Source organism: Rhinopithecus bieti, unplaced genomic scaffold (assembly GCF_001698545.2).
Source record: "Rhinopithecus bieti isolate Rb0 unplaced genomic scaffold, ASM169854v2 scaffold_12573, whole genome shotgun sequence".
In the NCBI taxonomy this organism is placed as follows: domain Eukaryota; kingdom Metazoa; phylum Chordata; class Mammalia; order Primates; family Cercopithecidae; genus Rhinopithecus; species Rhinopithecus bieti.
This window is the reverse complement of record NW_016807321.1, coordinates 42382-56940: the sequence shown is the minus strand read 5'-3', so window position 1 is coordinate 56940 and position 14559 is coordinate 42382. Positions and strand designations below refer to the sequence as shown.

At 49.0% G+C, this 14559-nt stretch overlaps 1 protein-coding gene across 1 annotated transcript in view; it reads left to right on the top strand.

The window, feature by feature from the left end:
* The window catches only part of TAF4 (TATA-box binding protein associated factor 4), a gene marked incomplete at its 5' end in the record, with an annotated part of 87676 nt that overhangs the window by 65122 nt on the left and 7995 nt on the right, over positions 1-14559 (top strand). Inside the window, 2 exon segments of the mRNA XM_017881141.1 lie at positions 234-290; positions 739-858. Coding sequence (XP_017736630.1) covers positions 234-290; positions 739-858 — 177 coding nt within the window.

Below are 14559 nucleotides of genomic sequence, written 5' to 3'. Positions count from 1 at the left end.
CGGCCAGACTGTATCTTCTTAAATCCAAATGTTACTGAATTCTCAAGAGTACTGGCTTTTTTCATGGTGTGTGATGTAAATTTTCATCTTTGGCTATAAGCATTTAACAAATTTGCTATGCATTCTTTCACATTACCTAGATGTTATTGTATAGTGAATAAGATAACACATTTGTTAAATGATAAACATTTAGTTCATAACTTACTTTTCTTTTCTACCTCTTTCAAAAATAGTCTCGGTCAAGACAAGAAGATCCAGAACAGTTAAGGCTGAAACAGAAGGCAAAGGAGGTGAGCCCTGTTAGTCGTGGGCGCTTTGCTGCGCACTCTGATGCCCCACGGGAGGGGGCTGAGGAAACTGGCACTTCTGTTCGATAGGCATTTGTGTGTCTATTTGAAATGTTTGCCAAGTTTAAATAAATATCATGTCAAAGGTATTTTCCTATGCAAACGGTGTCCTACTTTTAAATTCAATGGTGACTTCCCTTTGGGGGGACATTAGTCTCTGTGCTTTTGACTTGCATGTATTTTCTGAGAGTTTTAAGATGAACATCTGTTGCATTAAAAAAAATCTTATTTTTCGGATTATAGAATATGCTTACTATTGAAAAAGTCGAAACATTAAAGAAGTTACGATTTAGGAAACTACAGAAAACCCTTTAGTATCTCTGTATTACTTTTGTAGTAGGTAAAAAACATGCAAGAAATGATGTTCCTTGTTTCCTTTTCAAAATAAAAGATGCAGCAACAGGAACTGGCACAAATGAGACAGCGGGACGCCAACCTCACAGCACTAGCAGCTATCGGGCCCCGGAAAAAGAGGAAAGTGGACTGTCCGGGACCGGGCTCGGGAGCAGAGGTACAGCAGCGTTGTGGGATCGAGGTCCTGGGGAACCATGGGGGAACATCTTAGAGCCGCCTCTTCTAGGGGACGGACACACACAGGGGAATTTGCTTTCTCACCATTTACATGTTGTCTCACCTGTTATGGAATATTTGTTTTACACTTGACATTTTAAATCCAAATCAGCTTATTTGTGGCTATCACAATGAGCTGAAAGTCATTTTCATGAGGAAGTTTGATTACCGTGATGAGGTTTAGGCTGGATTTGAAAACGATGTGGGGAAATGATAACTGTCAGAAGAATGATCTGAATAGGGATCTTGCTGATTGTTCTTGCTGCACAGTGTCTGTGTTTTAGATAAACCCCTGTAGGAGAAGGAAGGGGAAGAAGTGCCACCTGCTGCTGTTTGTCCAAATTCCATTAGTTTCTCGTCTTGTTTGTGGTTGTATCGTTTACTCTAATAATTATAAACCCAGCCGTAACATGTTATTTTTGCTTTCAGCTGTCAGTTGTTTTTTTAAGTAAAGCACAGGAAGAAAGAAAACAATCTTTTATGTTTCCCTCCTTACTTGCCATCTGTGGTACTGTCCACTCCTTCCCATGGGTCCGTTTCCATCTGCCACCATTTCCTTTTGGCTTGAAGGAGAGCCATTGGGATTTCCTATGGTGCAGGTCTACTGGTGATGGATTCTCTGGTTTTGTTTACTTGAAAATTGTATTTCACCCTCATTCTCTTTTTTTTTTTGAGACAGAGTCTCACTCTTTTGCCAGGCGGGAGTGCAGTGGTGTGATCTTGACTCACTGCAACCTCTGCCTTCCAGGTTCAAGCAATTCTCCTGCCTCAGACTCCTGAGTAGCTGGGACTATAGATGTGCGCCACCACGCCCAGATAATTTTTGTATTTGTAGTAGAGATGGAGTTTCACCATGTTGGCCAGGATGGTCTTGATTTCTTGATCTCATGATCTGCCCGCCTCAGCCTCCCAAAGTGCTGGGATTATAGGCGTGAGCCACCGCGCCTGGCCTTCACCCTCATTTTCAAAGGATATTTTACTGGTTACAAAGTTCTGGGCTGATTGTTTTTTTCTTGCAAAACTTTCAAGACCTTGTTCCACTGTCTTCTGACGTCCTGCTGTAATTTTTAATTTTTTTACATGCAGGGTCTCACTGTGTCACCTAGGCTGGAGTGCAGTGGTACGATCATGGCTTGCCGTAGCCTCGACATCCTAGGGCTCAGGTGATCCTCCTGCCTCAGCTTCCCGAGTAGCCGGGACTACAGGTGCATGCCACCATGCCTGGCTAATTTTTGTACTTTTGTGTTTTTTTTTTTTTTTGTAGAGACAGGGTCTCACCATGTGGCATGGGCTGGTCCTGCTACAATTTTTAACCTTGTTCCCTGTACGTAGTATGCTTTGTGTCTCTGGCATGACTTTCAGTCTTTATTTTGAGACATTTGTTCTTTATTTTTTAGAGGTTTGTCTGTGTTGTGTTTTGCTGTGATTCTCTGGATATTCAGCCTGCTTCAGGTTCTCTGAGCTTCATAGATCTGTAGGTCAGTGTCTTTCATCAGATTTGGAATATTCTGGCTAATATTTCTTCAAATGTTTTTTTCCAATTCAATCTTACTTTCTTTTGCTGGGGCTCCAGTTACACGTATGTTAGACCTGTTGATGCTGCCCTACAGGTCTTTGAGCCTGTGTTCCTGGACTTCAGTCTGTGTTCTCTCTGTTTTCCAGACTGGAAGATTTCTACTGATGTGTCTACGAGGTCCTTGGCAGATGGACTTCTGCCATCTTCAGTTGAAGTTTCCATTTGTTAGCGTATTTTGGAATTCTAAGATTTCCATCTAGTTCTTTTTTAAAGTTTATGAGTATTTGCTGAAATTCCCTATCTTCTCACTTATTGTGACTATATTTCCCCTAATTCTTTGAGCATATCATTAAAGCTATTTTATAAGGTTTTTGTCAAGTTCAACACCTGGGCCATCTCACATTCACTTTCTCTCGACTGCTGTTTTCCTTGGCCTTGCACACTTTCTTGTCTCCTTGCATGTCTCGTGGTTACCTGCCGAGAGACTGGACTCTGTGATCTACCTTAAGAGTTGATTCTTGTAGGTGGTTGAGTTACTGGCTGACCACCTTGAGTTTGTGTGGCTTTGTTTTCATTTTGTCAGTAAGGATCTGGGGAAAGCTCAAGGTGTTTCTCAAGCCCCTTTAACTTAGTGGGATTCAAGTTGCAAACTCTCTTTCCTGTCTGGGTTTGGCTTTAGGCTTTGCTAAGGTAGGTCTTACTCTAGGGTGTGATCCTTACTTACAAGGAAAGGTCTTGCTGCTCAGGCAGGCTGGTCTCTCATGCTTCTGGACTCCCATGCTTCCCATGCTTCTGGACTCCCATGCTTCTGGTCTCCTCCCATGCTTCTGGACTCCCATGCTTCTGGTCTCCTCCCATGTTTCTGGTCTCCCATGCTTCTGGTCTCCCATGCTTCTGGACTCCTCCCATGCTCCTGGACTCCTCCCATGCTTCTGGTCTCCTCCCATGCTTCTGGACTCCTCCCATGCTTTCCATGTTTCTGGTCTCCCATGCTTCTGGACTCCCATGCATCTGGACTCCTCCCATGCTTCCCATGTTTCTGGTCTCCCATACTTCTGGTTTCCCATGCTTCTGGATTCCACTCTACTCTGCCCCACCCCTGGCTTCTCTGTTTCACTCTCAGCCCCGTGGCAGCTGCTGTCTGATGCACATTGGACAGTCTTGCACTGCTTCTTGGTATGCAGGTGCACTCTGAGACAGGATCAGGGTAATGACCTGATGAGGGCAAGCTCCCCCTCCCCACCAGGGCTGTTGGAATCATGTAGGTGGGATGTCCCAGACCTCAGTGCTGGAGCTTGCCTGCCCAGATGCTAGCAGTGACCTCTGAGAAATGGCTGCCTGGTGTGGAGAGGAAGGACTCCAGGTTTAACAGACACTAGAGTTTTGGCAATATGGCATCCCAGAGGTTCAGAGAAATCCCTCCTGGTACAGTACAGGTTAAAATGTCGGGTACAGTGTAGGAAGAAAATAAAGATCTTGTCTTTATAAATGCATGCATGAAATGTAGATAAAATAGGGGGATTCTTCTCTGGGTCAGAAATAATAAGAAAGTACAGATTCCCAAGGCTAACACGGGCTCTGGTCACTGTGCGGCTGGGAGTCTTGGCCCGGGACAGGCCCCAGCAGGAACCTGCACTCAACGGCCTAGGCCTGAGAGCCCACCGGCTGTGAGGCCTGCAGCCCACACTGCAAATGTAGTTGTAAACCAAGAAAGAATTGAAATTCTGAATAACAACAACATACATTGAGAAGAGCACTTACAGTTAAGGACTCCTAGTATTTTGTGGGGAGGTGAAAGATATTGATTAGCCTTTTTTTTCCTGGATTTCTTTTATGGTTAACTGAATTATCAGAGGCGTAGATCTTGTAGCCCATCATCAGTTCAAGAAGTAGAATGTTGTAATCCCAGCACTTAGGGAGGCCAAGGTGGGTGGATCATGAGGTCAGGAGTTCGAGACCAGTCTGCCAAGATGGTGAAACCATCTTGTGTCTCTACTAAAAACACAAAATTTAGCTGGGCGCGGTGGTAGGCGCCTGTAGTCCCAGCTACTCAGGAGACTGAGGCAGGAGAATCACTTGAACCCGGGAGGCGGAGGTTGCAGTGAGCTGAGATTGTGCCATTGCACTCTAGTCTGGGCGACAGAGCGAGACTCCATCTCAAAAAAAAAAAAAAGAGAGCTAGAACATGCCAGTCACCTGGGAGACCCCTTACCTTTATGTACCCCACCACATCACAGCTACTTTTACTTCCCTCCAAAAATAACTGCTGCTCTGACTTTTGGCAAAGCCAGAAAGAAACACCAGGACATGACAGTCCCCAGTTGTGCAGCCAAGACACTGGTTAGCCTTGCCATCCTTTCCCATTAAACTTGACTTAAAAGGAAACCAGAATTTAAAATTTAAAAAAATTTGTAGGTCCTTCCCACCCCTCCATCACTTTCTTTTCCTTACAACTTGTCGGTTGAAGGACCAGGTCGTTTGGCCTGGAGTGTGTCCTGCGTCAGGATTGCTGGCGGGGCCCTTGTGATGCAGTTCTGCCCGTTCCTCTGTCCTCTGAACTTCCTGCATGTTGGTGGCTGGACCCAGAGACTCCTTCAACTCTGGCTGAATCCCTGCGGCAGGACCCTGGGTGCTGTTGTGCCCCTCATCGGGAGGACACAGGTCTGGGCTGTGCACTCTGGGGGTGGTGGCTGGTCATGCTTCATGCCTAGGGCCACCAGTCCCTTGAGGTTGGAGATGGCGGCGCTCTTAGTCTGTGGGTTCTGTCTCACTTCCTCGTCGGGGTAGTCTTTTGGAGACTCTTCCTCCACTACTGTTTGGCCGCTTGGGTCCAGCTCATAGAGGAGACACAGGGTAGATGCTCGCATGTTTCCTTCCACATACCCAGGTGAAGATAATGAATCAACTGGTTGTCATCCTCAGAGGGTGACCAGTAGTTTTATGTTTTAGTGTATTGTTTTTATTTTTTATCATTATAATCTCAAGGACTTGCGCATAATCCATCTATTGCAGTACTCATTTTGCTTGCAGTTCAGACTACGCCATCCTTGGCCAGTGGAAGCATCTGCAGGTTGGTTCCTGAGTCACGCTGGGACGTGGGGCTGATGTCTTTGCCATCTGGATGTTAACATGTGTTAGGCTCACCTTACACCTTTCCTGTTTCAGACTGAAAATAGTCATTTCTCCAAGAACTGGTTTCTTCTAGTGGGAAATGGTGTTTGAAGACCACTCACTGGGACTAGGGATGTCATTGCCGCTGGGGTGGGTGGCCTTTTCAGTGAACAGAGCTAGGAAATTTGGTAAAAACAGGGTCTCGGCCAGGCGCGGTGGCTCACACCTGTAATCCCAGCACTTTGGGAGACCAAGTCGGGCAGAGCACAAAGTCAGGAGATCGAGACCATCCTGGCTAACATGGTGAAACCCCGTCTCTACTAAAAATACAAAAAGAAATTAGCTGGGCATAGTGGCGGGCGCCTGTTAGTCCCAGCTACTCGGGAGGCTGAGGCAGGAGAATGGCGTGAACCCGGGAGGCGGAGCTTGCAGTGAGCCGAGATCGCACCACTGCACCCCAGCCTGGGTGACAGAGCGAGACTCCATCTCAAAAAAAAAAAAAAACAGGGTCTCATGGGTTTTTATGGATATTTCCAATTCAGGTAGTTCAAATTCAGAGAAGTATAGGAGTTACGCTGTTCAAAATGACGTCTTTATCTTCTACAGTAAGAATTCTGGCTCTTGGCTGCCCCAAGGCTTGGGGACTGGGGAGTTGGAGGGGAGGGCAGGAGAAGGGGAGAGAAGAAAAAGATCCTGCTTATCATGGACATAGGAGACAATAGAATTAAAATATCTCCTAACTTTGGATATAGCCTAAGAATAAGAATATGGACACTCCTGCCGATGGTGGAAACAGCCGGAAGTCATTCATGTGCTTTCTCCCTTGGCTCTGTTTTTTATTTTGTGCTGTATTTATGTTCTCAAAACATTTAGCTGTTACACACCATAAGCTCTCCCTTTAGCCCTCTGAGTTTTAGTGCCATAAATAATGACATGTTTAATGCTGTGATTTGTCTCTGTGTCTCTGTAGTCATTTTGGTTTTTGCAAATCTCATTCTCTGCTAGATCCTTTTGGAATGCTTCATGGGAACAGCCACTCCCAAGTTCCCACCTGCTGATGAGTTTGTGCCCTTTGTTCCTGAAAGTCTGTTTTTTGGCTCACGTTGTATTTCCTGAAGTGTTGAAAGACGTTACTCTGGATTATTTCCTCCCTAAAGTGTTGCTATCCAAATCTAATGAGAGTCTCATTTTACTTCCCTTGTAGGCCACGTGTTTTTCTTCCCTGGGCGTCCTTTTTCTCGGAAACTGGGTCATCCCAGTGGAGTGTGTCCTGGGGCTGATTCCGCTGGCGGGGTGTTGTCAGTACTGGCTGTGTTCTTTCCATGCGGTCTCAAGTCTCCTTAGAACATCTGCAGTAACGATCCTTTGTTTGTTCTGTTCTCGTTTCCTTCTTCAGAGATTCCTGTTTTCCACATGTTGTATCTTCTTTGCCTGCTGGAGCACTTTTTACAGTCTCTTAATTTTAAAATATCTCTCTCTTTTTCTTTTTTTTTTAGAGACAGGGTCTTTTTCACCCATACTGGAGTGCAGTGGTGTGATCACAGCTCACTGCAGCCTCGACCTCCAGGGTTCAAGCAGTCCTCCCACCTCGGCCTCCCTAAATGCTGCTGAGCCACTGTGTCCAGCCTAATTTCTCTCTTCTTTTTTTTTTAATTTTTATTTTTTGAGACAGAGTCTCCTGCTGTCGCCCAGGTTGGAGTGCAGTGGCTCTATCTCGGTGTGCTCTCAGCTCATGGCAACCTCTGCCTCCTGGGTTCAAGTAATTCTTCTGCCTCAGCCTCCTGAGTAGCTGGGATTACAGGTGCGCACCACCACACCGGGCTAATTTTGTTTTGTATTTTTAGTAGAGACAGGGTTTCACCATGTTGGTCGGGCTGGTCTCAAACTCCAGACCTCAAGTAATTTGCCCGTCTCAGCCTCCCAAGGTGCTGGGGTTACAGGCGTGAGGCACCGTGCCTGGCCTAATTTTTCTCTTTTTTAAAAAATTATATTTTTTGTGCTTTTTGCCTTCCATTTCTCTTAAGGCGTGATTTTCTGTTTACCTGCTGTTTCCAGTGTGTGTTTCTGAGGTCTTCTGTGGTCCGTAGGGACGCGCTTCTGCTGCTTATCCTCTTTTTCTTCCATAGCGACCTGTCTGGAATTTGACCTTGATGTTTTTCTGTTGCTAATTTCGATGTGAGTTGAGGTTTCTCAAACTTGTAACAGCACACGTGGTTTGCAGTGTTTGCTGACTTTGTGGTGCTCCTCTGCAGTTACTTTTGCGTGGTGTTAAGAACGGGAGTCCTCAGCTTCTGTGGCTCTGGGGCTCTGTGCACCTCCCGAGCATCTGGACCTTTCTTTGCCTTCCTTGTCCCTATCCTACTAAGTACTGATTCACTGCCAGCAGGTTCTCTCCTGCGTGAGGCCCTGTGCTGCAGGAGCTCTGGCAGGTCAGTGTGGGCATTTGCAGTGGCCAGGCTGCCCTCCCTGGTCGTCCCCTGCCCCAGGTTTGGCTGTGGCTCTCAGAGGGACCTGCCGCTCTTCCCAAGAAGTCTGCTGGCTCCTGGGTCCAGGCCCATCGGGGTCTGGTTCTGCAGCGTCCTTCAGGTGATGGCTGCTTGTGGTTCATCTTTATTGGTTTTGTTCTAAATATTGTCTGCTGGTTTTTGATTTTGCTGTGTAGTTGCTCTTTTATGTGGAACTTTGGGAAGATCCAGAAACTATGCTACCCCTGTCATCGTCTTCCAGAATAGATTAACTTTGAAAATGTTGTTATTTTAGTTTGAAGTAGTTTTCAAATCTACAGCAAAGTTGCAAGAGCAGAGCAGTGAGCTCCGTGCAGACTCCGGTGTGTGAGCATCACGCCGCCTGCTTCCTCCCTGTTATGCCAAGTGTGTTTGTGTGCACTCCTGTAGTTTTTAAATATGTACACTTTAATCCTTGCTCTGACACAACACCCAGCACGCTAAGTGCTCGTGTGGCCGATACCTTGGGTGGCTACCAAGCGGCCCTCCTGGTCGGGTGCTCAGCACTGATGCTACCACCCCCAGCATAGCACTTGCTGTGGGCTGTGTTTCTCCACAGCATGGTGGCCGATTCCCATGGCTGTGTTAGTATTTCACATATTCCCACCTCACACAGATGCCCCACCCTTATCGCACCTCCTGAGTAGCTGGGATTACAGGTGTCCCAGCTGTACCACAGCTGGGACCACAGCCTCAGTATCATTAACCGCCTGCCTGTGTCGCCAACCCTGGGGTGCCCAGTTGTGAGGATGCTTCAGGCACTCCTTCTGTTACCTGCTGTTCGCCTTCTGCTGGGAAGCAGAGCTTCGCCCCTCCTCGTTGGTTTATTCGTTCACTCATGGATTCACTCACTCACTGCAGTGCTGTGGGTGCCAGGATCCCTCACTGACTCACTCACTGCAGTGCTGTGGGTGCCAGGATCCCTCACTGACTCACTCACTGCAGTGCTGTGGGTGCCAGGATCCCTCACTGACTCACTCACTGCAGTGCTGTGGGTGCCAGGATCCCTCACTGACTCACTCACTGCAGTGCTGTGGGTGCCAGGATCCCTCACTGACTCACTCACTGCAGTGCTGTGGGTGCCAGGATCCCTCACTGACTCACTCACTGCAGTGCTGTGGGTGCCAGGATCCCTCACTGACTCACTCACTGCAGTGCTGTGGGTGCCAGGATCCCTCACTGACTCACTCACTGCAGTGCTGTGGGTGCCAGGATCCCTCACTGACTCACTCACTGCAGTGCTGTGGGTGCCAGGATCCCTCACTGACTCACTCACTGCAGTGCTGTGGGTGCCAGGATCCCTCACTGACTCACTCACTGCAGTGCTGTGGGTGCCAGGATCCCTCACTGACTCACTCACTGCAGTGCTGTGGGTGCCAGGATCCCTCACTGACTCACTCACTGCAGTGCTGTGGGTGCCAGGATCCCTCACTGACTCACTCACTGCAGTGCTGTGGGTGCCAGGATCCCTCACTGACTCACTCACTGCAGTGCTGTGGGTGCCAGGATCCCTCACTGACTCACTCACTGCAGTGCTGTGGGTGCCAGGATCCCTCACTGACTCACTCACTGCAGTGCTGTGGGTGCCAGGATCCCTCACTGACTCACTCACTGCAGTGCTGTGGGTGCCAGGATCCCTCACTGACTCACTCACTGCAGTGCTGTGGGTGCCAGGATCCCTCACTGACTCACTCACTGCAGTGCTGTGGGTGCCAGGATCCCTCACTGACTCACTCACTGCAGTGCTGTGGGTGCCAGGATCCCTCACTGACTCACTCACTGCAGTGCTGTGGGTGCCAGGATCCCTCACTGACTCACTCACTGCAGTGCTGTGGGTGCCAGGATCCCTCACTGACTCACTCACTGCAGTGCTGTGGGTGCCAGGATCCCTCACTGACTCACTCACTGCAGTGCTGTGGGTGCCAGGATCCCTCACTGACTCACTCACTGCAGTGCTGTGGGTGCCAGGATCCCTCACTGACTCACTCACTGCAGTGCTGTGGGTGCCAGGATCCCTCACTGACTCACTCACTGCAGTGCTGTGGGTGCCAGGATCCCTCACTGACTCACTCACTGCAGTGCTGTGGGTGCCAGGATCCCTCACTGACTCACTCACTGCAGTGCTGTGGGTGCCAGGATCCCTCACTGACTCACTCACTGCAGTGCTGTGGGTGCCAGGATCCCTCACTGACTCACTCACTGCAGTGCTGTGGGTGCCAGGATCCCTCACTGACTCACTCACTGCAGTGCTGTGGGTGCCAGGATCCCTCACTGACTCACTCACTGCAGTGCTGTGGGTGCCAGGATCCCTCACTGACTCACTCACTGCAGTGCTGTGGGTGCCAGGATCCCTCACTGACTCACTCACTGCAGTGCTGTGGGTGCCAGGATCCCTCACTGACTCACTCACTGCAGTGCTGTGGGTGCCAGGATCCCTCACTGACTCACTCACTGCAGTGCTGTGGGTGCCAGGATCCCTCACTGACTCACTCACTGCAGTGCTGTGGGTGCCAGGATCCCTCACTGACTCACTCACTGCAGTGCTGTGGGTGCCAGGATCCCTCACTGACTCACTCACTGCAGTGCTGTGGGTGCCAGGATCCCTCACTGACTCACTCACTGCAGTGCTGTGGGTGCCAGGATCCCTCACTGACTCACTCACTGCAGTGCTGTGGGTGCCAGGATCTCTCACTGACTCACTCACTGCAGTGCTGTGGGTGCCAGGATCCCTCACTGACTCACTCACTGCAGTGCCCTGTTGTGTTTGGTGGGCTCTGATCAGCACTCATTATTTCTAGGCTTGCTTGGTGGGAGCTTTTTGTGGCTGGAGTCTGTATCTTCTGACGCGTCCCTTGTCTGTGGCATTCCTTATTGCCACTTGCACTCCCCCTGCCCACTCTGCAGCTCCCGTGGAGCTCTGGTTCCTCTAGTGGAGTGTGGTGGTGAGAGGCCAGGATCTGGGCACTTGGTGCTGATTGCTGGGGCCCCTGCTTCCAGGCTGTGCCAGCAGCCGGAGCTCAGGACCCAAATGCATGTAGGGGAGTGTGTGGCCTTTCCATGTCCACGGGGTCCTGTGTGTTTGTGTTGTTACTGTGGTCCTAGCCTAGCACGCCAGGGCTTCTGTTTAGCAGTCCCCCCCATCCTTGTCTATTAGTTCTTTCTCAGACAGTGAGGAACCTAGTTCCCATCATTCAGTGTATTTGTTTTTTTCTTCAGTGTAACCAACTTACCTACCATTTTGCCTGCTAGAGTCCCTGCGCCAGGAGGGAGGATTGGATGGGAAAGGCATGCTGATGGATTTTGGATGTGAGTGTTAACATGTGCGGAGTAACCTGTAAGAAGAGTAAGGGAGCTCGTGAGTTCTCACTCACGAGAAGGGCCAGGGTGTGGGGGTGGGAGGTACATGGAGTATCGAGAAAGCCGGACCTGGATGACCCAGGCAAGGCGCTGCCGAGTAGATGAAGACGGGCGCTGGCGTCTGTTTGGGGAGCAGTTGTTTCGCAATTGTTGAGATTTTGCGTTTTGTGAACTTTGGGGATCTTTGTGTGTTATCTGTGTAACAGTTAACACGACACCTTCTTCATCAAAGATAATGCTCAATAGTTCTTTTCTTTTTCCTTTTGGATATCTCTTAAGGGTAGGTCTTCTGTTTTTAACTTTTAATTTTGAATTAATTCTACACATAGAGGAAACTTACAGAAATAGTACAGAGTTTCCATCTGCCTCTCACCCAGTTTCACCTCATGTTAAGCATGGGTATGGTACTGTTCACTAAAGACCTTATTTGATTTTTTTCCCTGAATTTAACTTTAAATAAATTAATAAACTATTTTTTAGAGCAGTTTTAGGTTCACGGAAAACGGAAGGGAAAAAAGTACAGAGACTCCCCATACACTCCTCCCTGCAGGTGCACAGCCTCCCCCGCTGGCCAGGTGGCGCCTTTATTAGAATCCAGGAACCCACGTCAGCATGTCCTTCCCACCCAGCTTCCAGAGTTCCCATCAGGGTGCGCTCCTGGTGTGTACGTTCTGTGGGTTTTGACAGTTGTAGAATGACGTGTTTCCTCCAGCACCATATCATGTGGAGTCGTTCCGCAGCCCCGAATTCCTCTGTGCTCTGCCGGCTCATCCCTCCCCTCCTCTCAGTCCCTGGTCCACGGATCTTATTATCTCCATAGTTTCACCTTTTCCAGAATGTCTTGTGGTTGAAATGGTGCAGCCTTCTCAAGCTGGCTTCTCTCATTTAGGAATATGCACTTGAGGCTCTTCTGTTTTTTTTCATGGCTTGATGGCTCATTTCTTTTCAGCACTGAGCACTATTCCAGTGTGTGGATGTACCACAGTTTATTTTATCCACTCACCTGCTAAAGCACGTCGTGGCTGCTTCCAGGTTTTGGCAATTATGAAGAAAGCTGGTATAAACATCTGTGCACAGGATTTTGTGTGGACATGAATTTTCAGCTCCTTTGGGTAGATACCAAGGAGCACGGTTGCTGGATCGTGTAGTAAGAGCACGTTTAGTTTTGTAAGAAACCGCCAGACTGTCTTCCAGCGGCTGCGTCATGTTGCATTCACAGCAGCCGTGGCTGAGGGTCCTGTTTCTCCACATCCTCACCAGCGTTCGGTGCTGCCCGTGTTCTGGGTCTTGGCCGTTCTAGTAGGTGTGTGGTGGCATCTTGTTTTAATTTGCATTTCCGTGGTGATGGAGGATGTGGAGCATCTTACTGTTGAGTTTCAAGAGTTCTTGGTATATTTTGGGTAACAGTCCATTATCAGATGTGTCTTTTGCAAATATTTTCTCCTTAGTGAATTTTTACCAGTGTCCCCGACGTCCTTTCCTGCCCCGGGACCCTTGCGGCTCCTCCGGTCCTCTGCTTGGTGGCAGCTGCTTAGTCTTTCCTGGTCTTTGCTGGCCTTGACGTGCTGGAGAGCGCTGGTCCTTGTCTGGTGGACGTTTCCTTAGTTTGTGTTTTTCTGGTGTCTCCTCGTGATGCAGTCCAGGCTGTAGAATCTCAGCTAGAATGCCGCGGGCTGGCTGGCGTGTCCTCAGAGCACTGTATTGGGAGGCAGGTGGTGTCGCCTGGCTGCTGGTGCTGCTGACTTTGAAGCTTGGTTAAGGTGGGGTTGGCCGGTTTCTCCACCGTCAAGTTACTCTTTTTCTCTTTGTAGTTAGTAAGTATCTCAAGGAGACACTTGGAGGCTGCTGATACCATTTCTTATCAGGCCTTCGGCCCCCGCACGGGCATTTGCAAGGGCACTGCCAGTGGAGACTGCTGTGGTGTCTGCCTGATGCTAACTTTCTATTTCTGTCTTTCTGTTTACATTAATTGGAATTCTGTAGAGAGAGCTGCCCCTTCTCCCTTATTTCCCCCACTTGTTAATTCAGTTACTTGCTTATATTAGCATGGATATTTATTTACTTCTGTAGGTAACAAGCCGCTGCTGCCGTTTATTTATTTTGTTGGTTGAGCAGCCCTGCTCTGGGCACCATGAGCTGCTTCAGGTTGATTCCATGTCCTTGTGACATGACAAGAGGATTTGGTGACTTTATGACACCACAGAATGTTCAGCACATCTTCCGTTTTCTGCGATTTCTCGGAGGGGCATTGGTTCTTTTGGTTGGGTATGGTGCTTCCTTTGGTTGGGGATGGTGTTTTAGAAACCAGCCTCTGGGCACCAGGTGTGCTCATTGCTCCTAGGGTATCCCTGCATCCAGGCCTGTGGGTGGACCGGGGCATGTGCACGCACACAAACCCTCATCTGTACCTGCACCTGCACCTGTGCTGCACATAGCGGCCTTCTCACTTTTCCTCAGGCCTCAGGATCTAGTCTGGCGTCATAGGCTCATTCTAGCTTCCCTCATGCCTTACATGAGAACCTGTTCTCATCCCCACAGTAGATGTGCTTAGGTGTTCAGAGGTGTTCAGTTCCAACGTACAGTTAAAGGGCCTTCGGGATTGCCAAGCCATGTGAGAAACAAACGTGCTGACGACCTGGAGCGTAGCATTTCTGTGCAGCCCTTCTACTTAACCTCACAGGTCAAAATCGTGCATTTCAAAGTTACATAGACGAGTTTTGTTATAACTCATCCTTTCATTTTACTTTTATGTTTAAATTTTATTATTTGTTTTTAGAGATGGGGTCTTGCTCTGCATCCTGGGCTGGGCCGAGGCTCCCAGACTCAAGCAATCCTCCTGCCTCAGCCCCCACCAGTAGTTGGGACTGCAGGCACACACCACCAGGCCCCACTTCGGCCCACCCTTCGGTGTGGCCGTCACTCAGCTGCGGGACAGCTCGGGTTCAGTGGTTACTGTTTGTGTTCCTGTTGGTTTCCTCCAAATCTTGTTTGATTTTTTTGTTCATGAGGGGTGGAGTATTGCCATGGTCCCGAGAGTCAGAACTATACAAAGAAGTATAGAAAGAAGTGCCCCCTGCAGTGGCGTCCTGCCATGCCCTCCCTCCCCGCTGCCGCCCCTTCCCTCCCCACCGTGCCCTCCCCTCCGCACCCTCCC